General features: G+C 45.9%; 1 protein-coding gene across 1 annotated transcript in view; it reads right to left on the bottom strand.

Moving 5' to 3' along the window:
• RPRD2 (regulation of nuclear pre-mRNA domain containing 2) overlaps window positions 1–21659 on the bottom strand; it is a 101633-nt gene that overhangs the window by 68503 nt on the left and 11471 nt on the right. Inside the window, exon 2 of the mRNA XM_063947155.1 lies at window positions 7019–7148. Coding sequence (XP_063803225.1) covers window positions 7019–7148 — 130 coding nt within the window. The remainder of the gene's footprint in view (window positions 1–7018; window positions 7149–21659) is intronic.

Genomic DNA, 21659 nt, shown 5'->3' with positions numbered 1-21659 from the left:
ACGGGCTCCGCAGGAGACATGGGCACTTTAAGAAGGAATTTGGATTCTGGTGTGCTCTGGCTCCTCCCTCTATGTCCCTCCTCCAGACCTCAGTTAAAGAAACTGTGCCCGGAAGAGCTGACAGTACAAGGAAAGGATTTTGGAATCCAGGGTAAGACTCATACCAGCCACACCGTATAACTTGTGATAACTTTACCCAGTTAACAGTATGAACAATAACAGAGCATCAGACAAACCTGATGCAACTATAACATAACCCTTATTTAAGCAATAACTATATACAAGTATTGCAGAAAAAGTCCGCACTTGGGACGGGCGCCCAGCATCCACTACGGACTACGAGAAATAGATTTACCGGTAAGTAAAATCTTATTTTCTCTAACGTCCTAGTGGATGCTGGAGAATCCGTAAGGACCATGGGGATTATACCAAAGCTCCCAAACGGGCGGGAGAGTGCGGATGACTCTGCAGCACCGATTGAGCAAACACAAGGTCGTCCTCAGCCAGGGTATCAAACTTGTAGAACTTTGCAAACGTATTTGCACCTGACCAAGTAGCAGCTCGGCATAGCTGTAATGCCGAGACCCCTCGGGCAGCCGCGCAAGAAGAGCCCACCTTCCTAGTGGAATGGGCTTTCACCGATTTTGGCTGTGGCAATCCAGCCACAGAATGAGCCTGCTGAATCGTGTTACAGATCCAGCGCGCAATAGTCTGCTTTGAAGCAGGAGCACCAAGCTTGTTGGAAGCATACAGGATAAACAGTGACTCCGTTTTCCTGACTCTAGCCGTTCTGGCTACATAAACTTTTAAAGCCCTGACCACATCAAGTAACTCGGAATCCTCCAAGTCACGAGTAGCCACAGGCACCACAATAGGTTGGTTCATATGAAAGGATGAGACCACATTTGGCAGAAATTGTGGACATGTCCTCAATTCCACTTTATCCATATGGAAAATCAGATATGGGCTTTTATGAGACAAAGCCGCTAACTCTGACACGCGCTTAGCCGAAGCCAAGGCTAATAGCATGACCACCTTCCACATGAGATATTTCAATTCCACTGTTTTAAGTGGTTCAAACCAGTGCGATTTCAGGAAACTCAACACCACGTTAAGATCCCAAGGTGCCACTGGAGGCACAAAGGGAGGCTGAATATGCAGCACTCCTTTCACAAAAGTCTGAACTTCTGGCAGAGAAGCCAACTCCTTTTGAAAGAAAATGGAAAGGGCCGAAATCTGGACCTTAATTGAGCCTAACTTCAGGCCCAAATCCACTCCTGACTGAAGGAAGTGAAGGAAACGACCCAGCTGAAACTCCTCTGTAGGAGCATTGCTGGCCTCACACCAAGAAACATATTTTCGCCATATCCGGTGATAATGTTTAGCTGTTACGTCCTTCCTAGCCTTTATCAGCGTAGGAATGACCTCCTCCGGAATACCCTTTTCTGCTAGGATCCGGCGTTCAAACGCCATGCCGTCAAACACGGCAAGTCTTGGAAGAGACAGGGTCCCTGTTGCAACAGGTCCAGTCTTAGAGGAAGAGGCCACGGATCCTCTGAGCAATTCTTGCAGATCTGGATACCAAGTCCTTCGTGGCCAATCTGGAACAATGAGAATTGTTCTTACTCCTCTTTTTCTTATTATCCTCAGTACCCTGGGTATGAGAGAAAGAGGAGGAAATACATAGACCGACTGGAACACCCACGGTGTCACCAGGGCGTCTACAGCTACCGCCTGAGGGTCCCTTGACCTGGCGCAATAGCCCTGTAGCTTTTTGTTGAGGCGTGACGCCATCATGTCTATCTGTGGTAGTTCCCACCGACTTGTAATCTGTGTGAAGACTTCTTGATGAAGTCCCCACTCTCCCAGGTGGAGATCGTGTCTGCTGAGGAAGTCTGCTTCCCAGTTGTCCACTCCCGGGATGAACACTGCTGACAGTGCACTTACGTGATTCTCCGCCCAGCGAAGAATCCTGGTGGCTTCCGCCATCGCCACTCTGCTCCTTGTGCCGCCTTGGCGGTTTACATGAGCCACTGCGGTTATGTTGTCTGACTGAATCAGAACCGGTTGGTCGCGTAGTAGGGACTCCGCTTGACGTAGGGCGTTGTATATGGCCCTTAGTTCCAGGATGTTGATGTGAAAGCAAGTCTCCTGACTTGACCACAGGCCTTGGAAATATCTTCCCTGCGTGACTGCCCCCCACCCCCGGAGGCTTGCATCCGTGGTCACCAGGACCCAGTCCTGAATGCCGAATCTGCGGCACTCCAGAAGGTGAGCACTCTGCAGCCACCACAGGAGAGACACCCTGGCCCTGGGGGATAGGGTGACTAACCGATGCATCTGAAGATGTGATCCGGACCACTTGTCCAGGAGATCCCATTGAAAAGTCCTCGCATGGATCCTGCCGAAGGGAATGGCCTCGTATGATTACACCATCTTTCCCAGGACTCGTGTGCAGTGATGCACCGACACCTTTTTTGGTTTCAATAGGTCTCTGACCAGTGTCATGAGTTCCTGAGCCTTCTCCATCGGGAGATAAACTCTCTTCTGGTCTGTGTCCAGAATCATGCCCAGGAAGGGCAGACGAGTCGTAGGAATCAACTGCGACTTTGGAATATTCAGAATCCAGCCGTGCTGTCCTAACACTTCCAGAGAGCGTGCTACGCTGATCAGTAACTGCTCGCTTTTATGAGGAGATCGTCCAAGTATGGGATAATTGTGACCCCTTGCTTCCGCAGGAGTACCATCATTTCTGCCATCACCTTGGTAAATATTCTCGGTGCCGTGGAGAAACCAAACGGCAACGTCTGAAATTGGTAATGACAATCCTGTACCACAAATCTGAGGTACGCCTGATGAGGTGGATAAATGGGGACATGAAGGTATGCATCCTTTATGTCCAGCGACACCATAAAATCCCCCTCTTCCAAGCTTGCAATGACCGCTCTGAGCGATTCCATCTTGAACTTGAACCTTTTCAGGTATATGTTCAGGGATTTTAAATTTAATATGGGTCTGACCGAACCGTCCGGTTTCGGTACCACAAACATGGTCGAATAATAAGCCTTCCCTTGTTGAAGGAGGGGAACCTTGACCACCACCTGCTGAAGATACAATTTGTGAATTGCAGCTAACACTACTTTCCTCTCTAATGGGGAAGCTGGCAGGGCCGATTTTGAGTATCGGTGAGGGGGCATCTCTTCGAATTCCAGCTTGTATCCCTGAGACACAATCTCTATTGCCCAGGGATCCACCTGGGAGTGAACCCACTTGTGGCTGAAATTTCGGAGACGTGCCCCCACCGGGCCTAGCTCCGCCTGTGGAGCCCCAGCGTCATGCGGTGGATTTAGTGGAAGCCGGGGAGGACTTCTGTTCCTGGGAACTAGCTGTGTTGTGCAGCTTCCTTCCTCTGCCCCTGGCAAGAAATTACGCACCTCGGACTTTCTTGCCTTTCTGTGATCGAAAGGACTGCATTTGGTAATACGGTGCTCTCTTAGGTTGTGAGGTAACATATGGCAAAAAATTTGACTTTCCAGCAGTAGCTGTGGAGACCAGGTCCGAGAGACCCTCCCCAAACAGTTCCTTCACCCTTGTAAGGTAAAACCTCCATGTGCCTTTTTGAGTCGGCATCGCCTGTCCATTGCCGAGTCCACAGGACCCTTCTGGCAGAAATCGACATTGCATTTATTCTAGAGCCCAGTAGGCTAATGTCTCTTTGAGCATCTCTCATATATAGGACAGCGTCTTTTATATGCCCCAGGGTCATTAATATAGTATCCTTGTCTAAGGTATCAAGTTCCTCAGACAAGGTATCCGTCCATGCTGCTACAGCACTACACACCCAGGCCGACGCAATTGCTGGCCTTAGTAAGGTACCTGAATGTGTATAAATGGACTTCAGGGTACCCTCTTGCTTTCTATCCGCAGCATCTTTTAGGGTGGCCGTATCCTGTGACGGCAGGGCTACCCTCTTGTATAAGCGTGTTAGAGCTTTGTCCACCCTAGGGGAGGATTCCCAGCGTAACCTGTCCGTTGGCGGGAAAGGATACGCCATAAGAATCCGTTTGGAAATCTGCAGTTTTTTATCTGGAGATTCCCAAGCCTTTTCACATAACTCATTTAGCTCATGTGAAGGGGGAAAGGTCACCTCCTGCCTTTTTCCCCCATACATATGAACCCTCTTGTCAGGGACTGGGGTTTCCTCTGTGATGTGCAACACATCCTTCATTGCTATAATCATATAACGGATGGCTTTAGCCAATTTAGGCTGTAACTTTGCATCATCGCCATCGACACTGGAGTCAGAATCCATGTCGGTATCAGTGTCAACAATTTGGGATAGTGGGCGCTTCTGAGACCCTGACGGCCTCTGCGACATAGGATCAGGCACGGGTTGAGACCCTGACTGTCCTAAGGCTTCAGCTTTATCTAACCTTTTATGCAAGGAATTAACATCATTTAAAACCTTCCACATATCCATCCAATCAGGTGTCGGCGCCATCGGCGGAGACACCACATTCATTTGCTCCCGCTCTGTTTCCACATAGCCTTCCTCGTCAAACATGTCGACACAAGCGTACCGACACCACACACACACAGGGGTTGCTCTTTTTGAAGACAGTTCCCCCACAAGGCCCTTTGGAGAGACAGAGAGAGAGTATGCCAGCACACACCCCAGCGCTATATGTCCCAGGAATCACACAGTAACTTAGTGTTAACCCAGTAGCTGCTGTATATTATGTTTTTGCGCCAAAATGATGTGCCCCCCCTCTCTTTTTACCCTCTTCTACCGTGAATCTGCAGGGGAGAGCCTGGGGAGCTTTCTCTCAGCGGAGCTGTGGAGAGAAAATGGCGCTGGTGAGTGCTGAGGAAGAAGCCCCGCCCCCTCAGCGGCGGGCTTCTGTCCCGCGTTTCTGTACACTATTTTGGCGGGGGGCTCATACATATATACAGTGCCCAACTGTATATATGTGTAACTTTTGCCAAGAGGTCCTAGTTGCTGCCCAGGGCGCCCCCCCCTGCGCCCTGCACCCTACAGTGACCGGAGTATGTGGGTGTAGTGTGGGAGCAATGGCGCACAGCTGCAGTGCTGTGCGCTACCTCAGGTGAAGACTGGAGTCTTCTGCCGCCGATTTCGAAGTCTTCTTGCTTCTATCACCCGGCTTCTGTCTTCCGGCTCTGCGAGGGGGACGGCGGCGCGGCTCCGGGATCGGACGACAAAGGGTGAGATCCTGTGTACGATCCCTCTGGAGCTAATGGTGTCCAGTAGCCTAAGAAGCAGGACCTATCTTCAGAGAGTAGGGCTGCTTCTCTCCCCTCAGTCCCACGATGCAGGGAGCCTGTTGCCAGCAGATCTCCCTGAAAATAAAAAACCTAACAAAATACTTTCTTATAGCAAGCTCAGGAGAGCTCACTAAGTAGCACCCAGCTCGTCCGGGCACAGATTCAAACTGAGGTCTGGAGGAGGGACATAGAGGGAGGAGCCAGAGCACACCAGTATCCAAATTCTTTCTTAAAGTGCCCATGTCTCCTGCGGAGCCCGTCTATTCCCCATGGTCCTTACGGAGTCCCCAGCATCCACTAGGACATTAGAGAAATATATATTAATTACCGCACATGAAATGGGATTTGTCATTATAGTTGCATAAAAGCCTATACCCGATGTGTGCAACATTAGTCCACATATGGGTATGTACCTGATGGAAGAAATATTCCTTTCCCACCTGATATTAGAAAAGTTTGTTCCTCCACCCATCATTTTCCCACCCAGCTTTTTCTAATCTACCCCTGAAGAAGTCCATTGGGATGAAATGCGTAGGGTCTACCTGCATGCAGTACTTTATCATCCCCCTGAAAATGGCTTATGTTACTATGTCATAGGTGTAAATGTGATATTCATCATTATTGTCATGTGATTAGACTACTGCTGCCTTTGTATTGAAACGTTTTTGTATTATACCAATTTTACGGAAAATAAGTGAAAAATTCTGTATGTTCTGATTTTTAATTATTTGATATACTGGGTTGTTAAACAATTTCAGTTCTATTTGCAAATAGAAATGGGCTAATCCAGCGGTTTCCAAACTTTTTTGAATCACGGCGCCCTAGAGTATCAGAATTGTTTTCACGGCACCTCTAGGCCAAAAAGTTTCTTACTGAGAAATGTAGGAATAAATATTTAAGTAAATAGTGTTTATATGTCATTAGGGTCAGTTGTGTGGTGAGGGACAGGGTTCACTTCTGTCTGTCTACATATGTTATGATTGGCAGCCGCCAGCACTGGTTTTGCCTGTTACATTGTCCATAAATAATCTGAATTGGTCCTGAACCACTAACTCGAGGCTGCACAGTTTGAGAACCACTGGGATAATCCAATATCTATTAGCGCCCACTAGACTATACACGGTTTAAGTTTCACCTGTGAATTTGAAGAAGAACCCTTTACAAAAGGTTGTTGTGTGAATATGTTTTGTATCAGTTTGCAACCATATTTGTTTTCTATAATAGAAAGTTTTCGTAAACAATATTACAGAAATGCGTATATTGTAAGGTGTGTAACTCAGAAAATTTGAATATCGCGCAAAAGTTCATTTCAATAATTCAATATAAACAAATAAAGGCTTGAAATAGCTCACTTTGCATGTAACGCGTCTATGTAATATATTGGTTTCACCTTTTAAGTTGAATTACTGAAATAAATTAACGCTTGCACGATATTCTAGTTTTCTGAGTATATATTTATTTTTTTTATTATTATTTTTTGTTCATTATATATTTATTTATTTTTCTCTCTAATTCACCCAGGTATTACATCAGCATCCCACCCGGTTGCTTTGTCCTAGCTGAATAAGGAGAAAGCTAGCCATTTGGCCCATGCGTTTCTAGTTTTCTTGCTGCTGCTGTTCAATACTCACATACAATGGAGGTGGCTAAACATTAACTCAGTTAAACTTTGGGGGTCTCCTTTTCCCACTTGAAAACCGTATTTATGCGGCTGTAATCCACGGTGTGTACTTACTTTACTAGCGATGCAGCCTCAGGGAGCACATCTGCAAATGTATCGCGGTAGATTATCGCGTTCTTCCTTTTGCAGTTCTGGATTATATCATTTGCCAAGTAAAACAGGTTCAGTCGGTGTGTGAAAGCAGCTGTGAAGAAAAACAAAAGGCACCATTAAAATACAGAAGGCTACCAAATGTAACCAATAGAAATATATCTCCTAAACACACGACAAGGCAGAGCTAGGGCATAGAAGATTGCACCCTGCTCTCACAAACTAATGGTGCCCATACACTTGTGTGATGCAAAGCGACATTGCGGGGCATTACAACGGCAGTTGGATGGCTTTAGTGTGGCATACCTTTACATTCTATTAACACTTTTCACTTATTAATTTTCTAACACTATTTCTCTATTTTAATTACATTTCATGTTTGTATCACCCCCTCTATAGCTTCGGCTTCCTAAATACTAATTTATTAACACTATAGTTTTTTTACACTGGTATGTCACACTGTGCTTTCTGGCTCATTCTGGTGTTTTGGGGTGCCACACCCTGCACCTAGATATAGCGCTAGGGACCCCAAATATACAGAGAGGCCTTGATGCGGCTTTGGGGCTTAACCACACATTTGCGCAAATATGTGTAACGAAGATCTCTGAATTCTATTATTATGTGGGATTTATATCTGGTTACTGTTATCCATTCAGTGTGCTGGGGAAACAATTGCTTTTTTTCTTGCTCAGAAATACCCCTTCCTTTCGAGCACCTGAATGATATCACTAAGCTAATTGAGCATTTACCAATCTATATGTCTGCATAGAAGATTGCACCCTGCTCTCACAAACTAATGGTGCCCATACACTTGTGTGATGCAAAGCGACATTGCGGGGCATTACAACGGCAGTTTAGGTGCGATGAAATCGCACCTGAACTGCCAAAGTGATTACCATGCGATCGATCGCATGGTAATCACGTGATGGGCACGTCACCGCCAAGTGGGAGTGGCCTCCGTCCTCTCTGGGCGGGTGCCCAACGCAGTGTGATATATAGTATGTGTTTTTAAAAACACATGCGATCGCACGGCGATTCGATAAATATTAAGTGCAGCACATACTATCTTGAGACGCGATATTCGACAGGTGTGCCCGCGCATCACGTCGCAAGGTACCTAAAATGTGCATACAATCCTTCGATTTCTCTCACAGATGTGGTCGAAATCGAAGGTTAGCACCGATTATCTCACAAGTGTATGGGCACCATAAGAGAAGGGTTGAAGGTTAGCGACAGGACCCTCACGGAACCCTTGTGGAAGTCTCTGAAACTTCACATTACCAAGCCTTTTACAGTACCAGTGACTGAAAATAATACCCCTTTCACATCGCACAAATAACCCGGTACTGACACGGCATATTGCCGTGTCGAACCGGGTCAGTGTGCGATGTGAAAGCTCACTGGGCGATTTAGCGGGTCGCCTGACCCGGTAAATCAACCCGGTAAAAAAGAAGGGTTTTACCCGGGTTGATTACCGGGTCAGGTGCGGTGTGAATGGGAGCCGTGTCGATGCGACACGGTTCCCATTTACAAGATAGGGAGAGGCGGCGCTGGAGATGAGCTCATCTCCCGACGCCGCCTCCACCCCCGCCCCTGCTGCTGCTGCGGCCTCCGTTGTCATGGCAACCGACCCGGTATATTGCCGGGTCGGGAAGCCTGCAACGGAGCGCAAATGCCGGATCCCACCCGGTAAGTACACGTTTGTCTTACCGGGTAGGACCCGGCATTTGCGGTGTGAATGCAGCATAAAACATGTTTTAAAAAAAAAAAAACCCCTTTGGATGTGCTTACCTAAGACTCAAAGCAGGAAACCCACATTTTGTTCTTTAAATAGCAAGTACCTTTAGGCATAAATAGTTCAACTATTCTCCTTTTCAACATTTATCTAAATAAAAAAAAAGGGATGGAAGCCAATCAGCCGCAAGCTTGCAGCTTTGTCATATGATGGGGTGAAGGAGGGGGAGCAGAGCTCAGAGGGGTGTTCCCATAGCATCACTGATTACTAAATAATTTTCAAGATATTCACTGCAGCAAACCTACAGAGCTAAAAATGAAAGTCAGAAGAAATATAGAACACAAAATAGCCAATTACCACCCTGCTTCTTACAGATTGATGCAGTGACTGATGTAAGCTGCTTCTCTGTAGCTATTTATGGTTACACCACCTTATAAAAGGAGACCGTTCATGATCAATGCCACATGAGTTGCTGCAAAGCTGCATACTGTAAACTACTGATAATATAAAAATCTATGCCTATAAACTATGGAATAAAGCAGTAAAGATTAAAAACAATGAATTTAATAAAAATGTAAGGTTTTCTGATGAAGTGCATTTCCAAAAATAACCCTCAGGTTTTGTGATTTAGCCAGGCAATCCGGCCATTTCAGACCTACAATAGCTGGCCATGAATTGTGGCCTATATGGGCAGAAAGACATAGGCCGTCCCAATGATAATCAGGCTTGCCAATGCTCTGCTTGGGGTCTTATACTGCCCACATGAATGAAGCTCTATTGGATTGAAATGTCCCCAGAAGCTGTCTCTAGGGGGGGCACAAAATGGATCAGCTCAATTATTGCTCAGTTCAGTGCCCAGTAGCTGCAGGAAAGAAACCTTTCTTCTAAACCCCGTCTATGAGGGCGATTAAATGGTTTTCCCCCATGGCTACCACTTGGGGGGCACAAAACCTCCGCAATTCGATTGCTGATCTATTTCGATGCCTGTTAGCCGTAGGGGGTGACATTTGTTCTCGCTGCCTCCCGAGGTGTGCAAAGTCTGTTGTTTGGGTCCTAACCAGGACGTTAGACAGGATTTGCCGCTATTTGTGGTTAAAATCCGTCTCTTTGGGCATGTATTAAGCAATGGGTGTCTTATCAGAGCAATAACTGAATTGCTCTGACTGGTGTCCAAACACTTTTTTTCATGTACCGTTCTCAAAAAGGGGTAAAATCATTTCCAGCGACATCGCAAGTTTTTCATAGCACCCCATAGAGATGTACCAGCAAACATAAAATGCTGTAGTTACTATATATGGCGAATGTGTGGCCAGACAGACACCCCACAGAATTGGACTGCCCCCCCAATGTGCGTACTACTGCATGTGTGCGCACAGATCTATAGGCACACACTGCGTATGCGTGCACGTCTGCAGGCACGCTGCTGTATTAAAGTACAACCTAGTTTTAGGTGGTTTCATCAATGCTTTTATTTTCCCTTTTACAATTTGATATTGTCCAGACCTACCGAACATTAAAGATTAGGACTCGAGTAGTAAAGGCAGATAAGGCACACGCGAGGACTGAACATCCATATAATTGTCATAACTGTCAGAACTGATTAGATCACCTATCAATCTCTATTTGCTCACCCACATGTACCATGATTTGTAGTGGGTGGGAATAGAGCAACATACATTAACACACGTTCAATAGCACCGGACATTAAGCCGTGGAGCTTACATCCCTGCAATGCTAACTGAGGAGATATATAGGTCTAGATATAGAGGTAGAGGGGTGTGTGTGTGTGGGGGTGTGTGGGGGTGTGTATACGTATATAGTGTTACACGATGGTTTGGCACTCCAAGATCATTATACTCAGCTTCTCAAACATTTTCAGCCCACTGGGGGCCTTCATCAGGAGGCACAGCATAACAATTCAGTGCCACTGAACCGTTTGAGAAGTTCAGTATAATGATCAGAATATGTATGGAATAGAAATCTTTTTTTGTGAGAGACAGAGACAGGTGTAGATGAGGCACTCACGGCTTAATAAAGAATACAATCACAATGCAAAACAATTATGTTGTCACTGTAATTCTTTATTAAGCTATAAACACACACACATACATATATACATACCTAGACCTATACATCTCCTCAGTTAGCATAGCAGGGATGTAAGCTCCATGGGCTAAATGTCCGGAGCAATTGAACGTACTGCACTGCATCAACCACTTTAGTGCATCATACCGTGACTATGGCTGGAGGTCTTCCTCCTGCTAAGTGCCAGGCACAATGCAGTTACAGTACTCCATAAGACAGCGACTAGCCCCAAGGCACTAGGTAACTCAGATTTCACACTTAACCCAGGAGCTCCGGTCCCACAGTACTAACTGAATCCCTTATTGAGGTCACACACAATAATGACCTCTTATACCGGGACCTGAAAACAGGCGATGCAGTCACTGCGGCTAGAAGATAACCTTGCTTCTGAATCTCTGATATCCAGAACTCCCACCCAAAAACTACAGCTGCTTTGACACGCATAAACCTAATTCTGTCCATTTTCCTGGAGACCAATCCTGCCTGTGAAATAATCTTCTGAATAAATGCTGGCTACCCAGAATGTTATCATTTGTATCGTGCCACCCTGCCTTTCCAGAAACATTCACATCAGTCCCTGCCTGCCCAACTGGAGATTACAGTCAGTACCCTACTACAAGCATACATTGTCAGAAGCCGCAGGGAGAACATACAAACTCCACAATATGTGGGCTTGGGACAGACGGTCCCAGCGCTGAGAGGCAGGAAGGCTGACCATTCTGCAGCCAACAAGGCTTAACCGTAACCTATCTGCCACTGAGATTAATGTGGCAGACCTGGAAGCTGAGGGAGAAAATGATAAGTGATCTCTGCTGCTACCTGTGAGCCCTGAAACGTCATGATCTGGACACAACAGATGAGTTTGCTGATCGGTGGGAGGGATGACCTGTTATACGGCAGCATGTAAAAGCATCTTACATTCTATTGCCCCACGGCTGCATCGTGTGAAAACAGGAGCAGCGTCATTAGGTGATGATCTGATCTTCCATCAAGCTGATGAAGAATGTGGTGTAACATGTGCTCACATCAAACTTGTCAGGCTTGTTCATATGTGTGACCCGGATAGGTCAATGACTAAGTTATGACAAGCGTCCCCAGGCAGAGAACAAAGCGAAAGTGAAAGCAGAAGCAAAAATATTAAAATGTACTTCTCCTTACCTTGGATAACAGACACTGGGGTCGATTCAGTTCGGCAACTTATGAATAGCGCCGGGAATTAGCTCCCGACGCTATTCAATTCAGCTGCTAGTGACCCGCAATTGTCGGGAATTCTTCTCTCATCCTCGGGTGATGAGAGAAGAAACCCGACAAAAGTGCTGCCTCGCGGCCGGCACGAGGCTGATTCTGTCGGGAAACAGCCTCGCGCCGGGGAGTTAAGTCGGAGAATGGCCGTTCTCCCGACAATTCAACCTGTTTAGGTCGGCGAGAACAGGCCATCGCCGACTTAACTGGAGCTGAATTGAATAGCGTCGGGAGCTAATTCCCAGCGCTATTCATAAGTTGCCGAATTGAATCGACCCCACTGTGGAAGTCGTGTGAGTGTAAGGCGTAAACAAGAGCAGATAAGCTGAGTGTAAAGGTGGCCAGCAGGGACATAGCCACTGTCCTTACATTAAGCGAGGAGTATTCCTAGGTGCAGCACCCTTTAAATCAAGGTTATACCCCTATATAACCAAAGTAGAGACTCTAATAGATGGTTCCAAAAGTTGCGCTGCAGCTAAACGAAGTGAAAAGCACCTCTGATAGACAGTAAACAGGAAACAATACTTCCCTTACAGGTTTCTCCAGGTCTCTGTTTGCTTCATAGATTTCTCAACAGATGTATATATAATATATTTTTAACATATGGAGACAAAAGCATTGAGAAAATATAATGTAACATATTTATTCCTTTTAAAATAAAGTTTATAAAAACACGAGGCAGTCTGGAGGTTTACCAGATTCCCATGTAAAGTAGGCCCATCAGATGTAATTAGAGGCTCAGGCTCTGGAACCGGTCTCTGGGCTCCCTCCGTACACCATTATCTGGGTCTGCTCCACACAATGTACACAGGTAGCACTCCCGTCTCTGCTGCAGCGCGTTTCTGGAATGCTGCCTTGAGGAAGAGAAGCGGATTCCTGAAACGCGCTGCAGCAGAGACAACAGTTCTACCTATGTACATTGTATGGAGCAGATCCAGATATTGGTGAACCGAGGGAGCCCAGAGACTGGTTCCATTGCCCAAACCTCTAATTACATCTGAGGGGCCTACTTCACATAGGGATCTGGTAAACCTCCAGCCTTCCTTCTGGTTTAGATACACTTAAGTTCATTCCTTTTGAAATAATAAAATAAATTGTTACATTGTTGCACTAGTCTCTCAATGCTTTTGTCTCCATAGGTTGCAAATCTATTATATATACACATCTTGAGAAATCTATGAAGCAAACAGACCCGCAGAGCCGTGTAAAGGAAGTACTGTTTCTGATTTACCGTCAGACATGCTTTTCACCTCATTTAGCAACAGCGCACCTTTTAGATCCATTTTATATTACTGCCCCGACCTCTGAAGAAACCAGGAAAATCACGTGGTACAAAAAGCGCAGTTGAGTAATATAAGAATCCCCATGAGACACATCACTGAAAAACACAACATTTTGTTTAATTTTAAAAAGAAAGGAATGTATGTCATTATACCCAAGCCAATATGAAAAAACTATTTTTATTTAAATACTATAACAACCCTATAATTGTGATTCTGCTGAACTCCCCAGTGGTCTAGTGTCTGATCAACAACACAAAAGCGCAGTTCCAGAACTCTCTCCCACCTGCCAACCCTCCTCGTACACACTGAGCACCAATGTGTGACTGAGGCTCTATGCCAACCGTGTTCTCCTTTACATCAGTGACGGAGCCCGATTACACACCCACCATCTGATTCATCAACACCAAACTCTGTCCTTAAGCACAGTGGGGCAGATGTATTACCCTGGAGAAGGGATAAAGAAGTGATAGAACAGTGATAAGTGGAAGGTGATAACGCATCAGCCAATCACTTCTTTATCCCTTCTCCAGGCTTAATACACTTGCCCTTATATGTACCTAGTGCCCAACTCATTCATACATACATACATACATACATACATACATACATGGAAGTAGAAGAAAAACCCTAAGCAGCAGTAACGCTCTGACGTAAGATTGACACTCTCCCATGGTAATATTATATCTTGATGAAGACAATACTCAGAACTAGGGGGCAGATGTATTAACCTGGAGGAGGCATAAAGAAGTGATAAACCAGTGATATGTGCAAGGTGATAAAGGCACCAGCCAATCAGCTCCAATATGTAAATTAACAGTTAGGATCTGATTGGCTGGTGCCTTTAACACCTTGCGCATATCACTGGTTTATCACTTCCTTATGCCTCCTCCAGGTTAATAAATCTGCCTCTAGGTTATTAATAAAATGTCTTCATAGCACCAGCATAATCTTATTGCTTTACAACTGGGTCAACTTGTGATAAAATAAGACTTGAGAATTAGCATGTGTGTGCGTGCGTGGACAGCGCATCCAGCAGCATCTCAGGTTTTTCTCAGATGTCGGCAGGTGCGTGGTGCTCATAAGCTTACACACTGTAGAGATACAGCAGTTTGACGCATGAGGTTAAGTGACACAAAATGGAAAGCAGAATAAATGGCGGTTTTTGCGGGTGGGAGTTCCACAGAGAAGGTGCAGTCTGTAAAAAGGACTGATCAGGAATTAGAGCAGATAACAAATATGCACAAATCCCACACACATCTAAGGAGCCGAACGGGGACATCCTGAGACAAGTGAAGAGAGGTATCTTGGTGCAGTTGAGAAACCTTGTGCGGTGGAGACAAAATTAACCCGAGTGTGTGTGTGTACTAAGCAATATAGATTGTAAGCTCCTCTGGGTCAGGGACTGATCTGAATGGCCAGATATGCTCTGTGGAATATATGTGCGCTAGATAGATAACTGGTAATAATACTGCTTAAAGCAGAAGCATAAACAGGGATTGTTGCTACTCACACCCCGTCAGTCCCATGAGAAGGACTGTATAAATAAAGACACGGTAATTACGGTGGAGGTTCGTAGATCCCCAGTAAGGAGGGAATTACAGCTGTATCCGCATCACGCCAAATCACAGCAAGTGCCCTTCTAAAATATGCATTTTAATCTGCTACTGTATACAAATTCCGTCATGAAGAAACACTAATCCTAAGTATCTAGTATACTGTTAGCAAATGAAGATGCTCTTCCTAAAAAAGGCAAAAGACAGAAGTGCTATACGAGTGACCCGAGTTGTGCTTATGCTACTTTGTATCAATTACTCTGCACCAAAAGCCCCCACTAATTCTAAGGGGTGGGGGGGGGGGGGGGGGGATTTAATTGTTATCACCGCCTGATGTTCTGTCAATAGTGACGGGAGATCACAATAGCAATATTCAATTGATACTTCCCTTCTCGCTGTCCGTGCCCATTAATGATGGATTTCACCACGTAAAGCAGCTAAACTCGACTAAACCAATGGGTGCGACCATGAAAAGTGCTATTTGGCCACCAAACAGGTAAATTTTTGTACATTTCAGCTCGTCACCCCCCAGGGGGAGTGAGCTGAAATGTCAGCGTCGGCAGCCGATTGCACCTGAATGCAGCTACAATTGAATAGCTCTGCTGGGTGCCATCTGCTGGCTGCTAGCGTTAACATCTGAATTACCCCTTAGTACTTTACTATCAGCATTTAACAAGCAAAGTTCTGGAAAAAGTACTCAAGCACAATAATCACTACCTCGGCAGATGGTCCAAGTCACACAAAATGACACAAAGGATAGGTGTAGGAGGACAATCTGTAAAATAATCAGTGCAGGATATTGTGGGTGTGTGTAGTAAAATGTTCTCTGTTCACGTTGTGTGTATTCTAGAAACGTTTTTTAGATGTACGTAACAGGATTAGTATAACTTACCGGCGGCCGGGATGCCGGCTGTCAGCATGCAGACAACAAAATCCTAGCCGGCAGAGTGGCGAGCGCAATGAGTCCCCTTCCGGGCTCGGTGACTCGCTGTGTTCGCCACAGGTTCTATTCCCACGCTATGGGTATTGTGGACACTCACGAATGGGAAAAGCCCCTGTGAGCCGAGATTCAGTCTGTCGGCAGTCGGGATTCCGACATCGGTATCCCGACCGCTGGATCCCGACAGCCGGCAAATTAACTGCATCCTTGACCTAACATATGGAGAACGAAGCACAGTTCTGAGTCAACGCATTGGGACACTGTGGACCTTTAATCAGGAACCTGTTATGTACATTTTTGGGGGACTTTACTTTGGTTAAGAATACCCTCCTTCATTATCACCTAAGGATCTGAAATGAGCCCTACCAAGTCTTATATTCTGTACAGGACCTTCTCTTCTCTTTTGCTGGGGGAAGGATTGGTTTGTTGGGACACCAGACAGCCAGTGAGAGCTGCGTGGAGAGGGAAGTGGCAGGGCTTCCCCCTAGCTCTCAAAGCACATATGCTAGACGGAAATGCGATACTGATATAAATACTTTGGGGTCAATTCAATTTGCCAACAGCTGAATAGCGCCGGGAATTAGCTCCCGTCGCTATTCAATTCAGTTCATGTTAAGCCGGCGAATGCCCGTTCTCCCGGACTTAACAGGTTGATTTGTCGGAAGAACGGGCATTCTCCGACTTAACTCCTCGGCACAAGGCCGATTCCTGAAAGAATCAGCCTCGCACCAGCACTTTTGTCGGATTCCTCACACATCTCCCGGGGATGAGAGAAGAATTCCCGACAATTAAGTGTCACTTGGCGCTGTATTGAATAGCACTGGGAGCTAATTCCAGGTGCTATTCAACTGTCGGCAAATTGAATTGACCCCAAAGTATTTCTAGTTTTATATGTTTAATACATTGTCAGTCAGTACTGCTAGAAGAAGGGATCCACATGGTCACCTTGCTGCAAAATCCAGGATCACCACCTGGTGTGAGCACACTGGCCAATATCAAAAGCTTTCCCATTCACACGTCCTCATGTGCGGAAGTGACAATCAGCATCACATTTCCTCTGGTCACAGAAGATACAGATTCCTAATCCAGTACAGTCATACATACGTGCATTTAAATCACATCTAAAATATAAATATGTTTACACATGCCATGGATTATTAAATATACTGCTTTATACCAATGCATTGCAGATCAGCTGCAGTGCTTTACAGCAATATATATTTTTATACAGTTTAATATATAAATTACATATTATATCGTTCAATGCGTATGTAACGATGATGAACGATGCGCATCCCGGCAGTCATTCATCTTTGGTCTATCATCTATTATCACTGCAGGCCAATTTGGAAGATATCTTTGTATGCAATGGCAGATTGTTCATTAAAATAGTCCAGTGTGTATGCTCCAAATCATTATTAAAAAAATCGTTCACCGATCATAACGTTCGTCTGCAAAATCGCCCAGTGTGTAGGGCACGTTACTGCTGGCACAAGTCCCAGCACCAGAACTTGTCCATGCCATGTCCCAGCATCATACACTGCAGCCTGGGTCCTAGTGTCAATGGCTGCAGTCCTGTCCTTGCAGACGGTTATCACATGTACAACTGGTGCCTTATCACTGATCGGACCATTCAAAATGGACACAGAAGCACAAGGGTTAACCCCCCACCCCCCCCCACGGCAACCACCTTGGCCTAGTCTACAACAAAAATGGACATTCAGGCAAACTGGTTAAATCCAGTTTATTTAACCAACTTAACCGAACAACCATTTTTATTCATTTACAGGCATTTGGGAGCAAACGGCTGATTGCCATTTGATCCCATACATCACCAGCTTTTTGCCCCAACCAGAAAAGATTGCACAGATAATATTAGTGTGTGTATATCCAGCTATACTCAAACCAACCTATCTGGCACCAACAATCATTCCAGAGCCAGACACAGAGAATTCCTTCCTTCCTTTTCTGGTGTTCAGTCTGAACAACTGAACCTCTTCACCATGTCTGCATGCTGTTATGCATTGAGTTGATGCCACGTGATTGGCTGACCAGATACTTGCAGCAACAAGCATAGATTGACCAGATGATGTGTGTGTATATAATAAGGGGAGGCTTTTCCAGAGCAAGGGTTCGAAGAAATACTTAGGGGGCTCATTTAATTATTTTGGGCAATCTAGGTCTTGACCCATCTAATGCTCAGTTCGGGTGCGCTTGGCGCGGGCAGACATTTATGCTCGCTGCCTCCTGAGGTGGTAAGCAGAAATGTGCATGAAGTCCAGGTTCTGAGTGCCCCAACAGCTTTTTGGGTACCCTGACCACGTGTACAGATGGGTTAGCCTCTATACGCAGCTAATCCCACCCAATCTACCAATCTAGCGTGATAATTAATGGACAATCAGAACAATTGAATTGCTCCGTCAGGTGCCCATTAATTAGCGTCGCCCATGAAACTATTTCATTCCCCCTAAGAATTAGCATTTTGTCTATTGCAAAGAAATTGGTATAAAGTAGCAGATCAAGATGAATATTTGATACGCATATTTTATCCTGGCATGACTTGAGGATAGGTGTTCGCAGACACATCTGTAACTACCGCCAATTGAAATGCTACGTTGGGTTTCCATTATCTCGCTGCATAAAACAATTGAAACCCCCCCCCCCCATACAGTGCAACTGAAACCTCTAAGTAGAATAAAAACTAAGCAGGTCTAGAATTTTTCTCTATATTTATTTATTTCCAGGTAGAAAAAAGCAAAGGCACGCCTGTTATGTAATAAGCAGAAGTTTATTTTGTAAATCAGCAATGTTTCCGGCCGCAGGGCCCTTTCCCAGGAAACGTAGTGGTGTGACATGTCTCCTGGCATCCTGCCACTGAGCCAGTTCTATGAAGTGGCATGTCATCTCCCACAAATATCTATTTCCTATACTATACTGTACATATGGGTGGTCTTCAGGTGGCCGACCGTCGGGATCCCGGCTTACAGTATACCGGCTCCGGAATCCCGACAGCCCGCATACCGACAGCTTTTTCCCCTCGTGGGGGTCCACGGCCCTCCTGGAGGGAGAATAAATAGCGTGGCGCCGTACCCGCAGCGAGACCGCAAGGGGCTCATTTGTGCTCGCCACGCTGTCGGTATGCCGGCGGCCGGGCTTCCGGCGCCGGTATGCTTGTCGCTGGGAGCCTGGCCGCCGGCATACCATACTACTCCCGTAAATATAAATCAGTGCACATTAATAAAAAACAATAACCCACTTTTACCACATCTCTGACGTACAATGTAGGAGCCGCCATTTTGTGTGTCCAATGGCGGGACTTCTTTCATCCAGCCCTGCTTCCAAGGTTGGATAGTGCACGCACCTGATGTCTTCGCCCTATGCTACCTAACATCACAGAAAAGCAGTGCAGGGGAGGAAGACTAACGGCTACTATTCCTAATTAAAGCTAGCTGCGCCCATTATTATCACACTGCTGCTTTCCTGTAAGATCTGCAGAGACTAGAGAACCAGCTCAACAAACCTGTACAGACAAGACAAATGGGCAATCTAAATGACAGGAAGCGCTATCCAACTCTTCTTTATTAATGTGCCCATAAGTGGCGGGTTTAGCAACGTTCAATGGCTAAAACTGACCAAAGTACCGGGCGTGACACAAAAAGTGCCGTTTCGGTGTCCGAACGGGTAACTTCTTGCACATTTATGCCTGCCAGCATGGGGGCTGTGAGCAAAAAGTTCAGTGCCAGCAGTAGTTCTATCAGGTAACTGACAGCGACAGCCGCTTGCACAAACAACTGAATCCCCCTCCAAAGGCTGTCAAGTACAATGAAAAGATTCTAGGCACAAAACTAAATAACAAATGTATGAGATTTAAATCAGTACAGAGCCACTATAAACACACAATGTTATTCTAAGGCGGGAAATGTAATCACCAATGACAGGAGAAAACTCGGAAACTGGTTACGCCCCAACACAGCACCACTAACTTGAAAGTGATCATAGTCATCATGATAAATGACCAACCAATCAGCTTCTGTCATTTCTCAAACACCGCCTGTGACATGGCAGTCAGGAAGCCGATTGGCTGGTCATTTGTCACTCTGGGATACAGTCGTTAGGTCGACAGTCATTAGGTCCATCACTGAAGGTCGACATGAGTTTTTCACTTTTTTGGACTTTGCCATACTTGACTATGCACGTGAACAACAATTGGGAACGGTAACCAGCCCGAAGCATGGCGAGCGAAGCGAGACATGCGAGGGGACACGGTGCACTTACTGGGGTTCCTGGTCACTGTATGAAGAAAACGACACCAAAAAAAGTCCAAAAACTCATGTCGACTTTTTGACCTGTCGACTTAGTACATGTTGACTTAATGCCCATGTCGACCCAATGACCCGTACCAGTCACTCTTTATCCTTCTGCACTTTAAATCTTAATACACTTGGGCCAATATTTTGAAATACAATCCTGGCTGCATATTGTACCGTTGATGAGATTTGCACCACAGAAAACCGCACCTACTGAAAACTTCATCTCTAGCAGAGCAGAGAAGTGTCAAGGGCCCTACACACAGCGCGATCCGCCGCCGAGCTGCCCGACAACGGACACTGCCAACCCGGCGGCGGAAGGGGGGGGGGGGGGGTGGCAGTGACCGGTCACCCGGCTCCATTGCAGTGAACGCTAATATGGACAAGATTGTCCATATTGGCCTGCATGCACAGGCGACGGGGCACCAGCGATAGACGAGTGCAAGGCCGCGCATCGTTCATCGCTGGTGCCTCCACACAGAAAGATAAGAACGGTATCTCATTCATTAATGAATGAGATCTTTCATATCGGTCAGTCATATCGCCCAGTGTGTAGGGCCTATAACAGGTGTAATTTCCCTCCCCCCATACAAGCAGCAGCCGGGGGATGGCATGTCCTTATCACATGCCATACTGCTGTGGGGAGGACCTCCTGTGAGTACATGGCATCACTGGGCATGTCTAACAATGATCTGAGCAGCAGCATCTCACCCTATGCCAGCTGCTAGTAGGAGGAGGAGGAGCAGAAGCCTGACCTTACAGGAGACGGCGTCTCAATACACAACAAGGGAACATCCATGGAACCCGCTTTGCATATTAGCCGTTAGTATAGAATTGTGCCATTTCCCATGTATAGCACAAGGAGCGCTGCAGATTTTGAGTCAAATTATAAAAATGGAGAAATTACTAATTTAACTTGATATTCAAGGAATGTGTTACCGGCAGAGGAAGCGCATTTCTAGGCACACAACAGGAAACCACTGCGCTGTATAAACTAGGCAGCACCGAGGTAAGGAGGAGACCAGCACATTCTGCAATGGTACTCCGATGCATCGTTACACCCATCACAAACAACGCACATTCTTCTAAATACAAACCTCGAAAATGGGAATAAAAACACTTTGAAAAAGAGTGCTAACTTCATGTAAACTAAAAACATCTTTTCATTATTCAGAACTATTTCACAAGCTTCATTTTCCATTCCATGGCAGCTCAAACTCCACAGTTAAGGGCATGGTGGGAATTGCACCCATAACCTCAGTGCTGTGCGGCAGCACTGCTAACCATTACTCCATCCGTGCTGCCCAGAAGGAATTCCTAGTCTGTATATTGTGGCTAGGGGCAGTCCAGTGTGCAATTTAGTAAGGTAAAGCAAATTGGGGGGGGGGAGGGGGGGGTACAACTCAGGCAGGCACACGGACCTGGTGTGCGTTTATAAGCATTAAACATTTGGGGGGAAT

The sequence above is a fragment of the Pseudophryne corroboree genome, chromosome 12, assembly GCF_028390025.1.
Source record: "Pseudophryne corroboree isolate aPseCor3 chromosome 12, aPseCor3.hap2, whole genome shotgun sequence".
NCBI classification, from domain to species: Eukaryota; Metazoa; Chordata; class Amphibia; order Anura; family Myobatrachidae; genus Pseudophryne; species Pseudophryne corroboree.
This window is presented reverse-complemented; position numbering and strand designations above follow the sequence as displayed.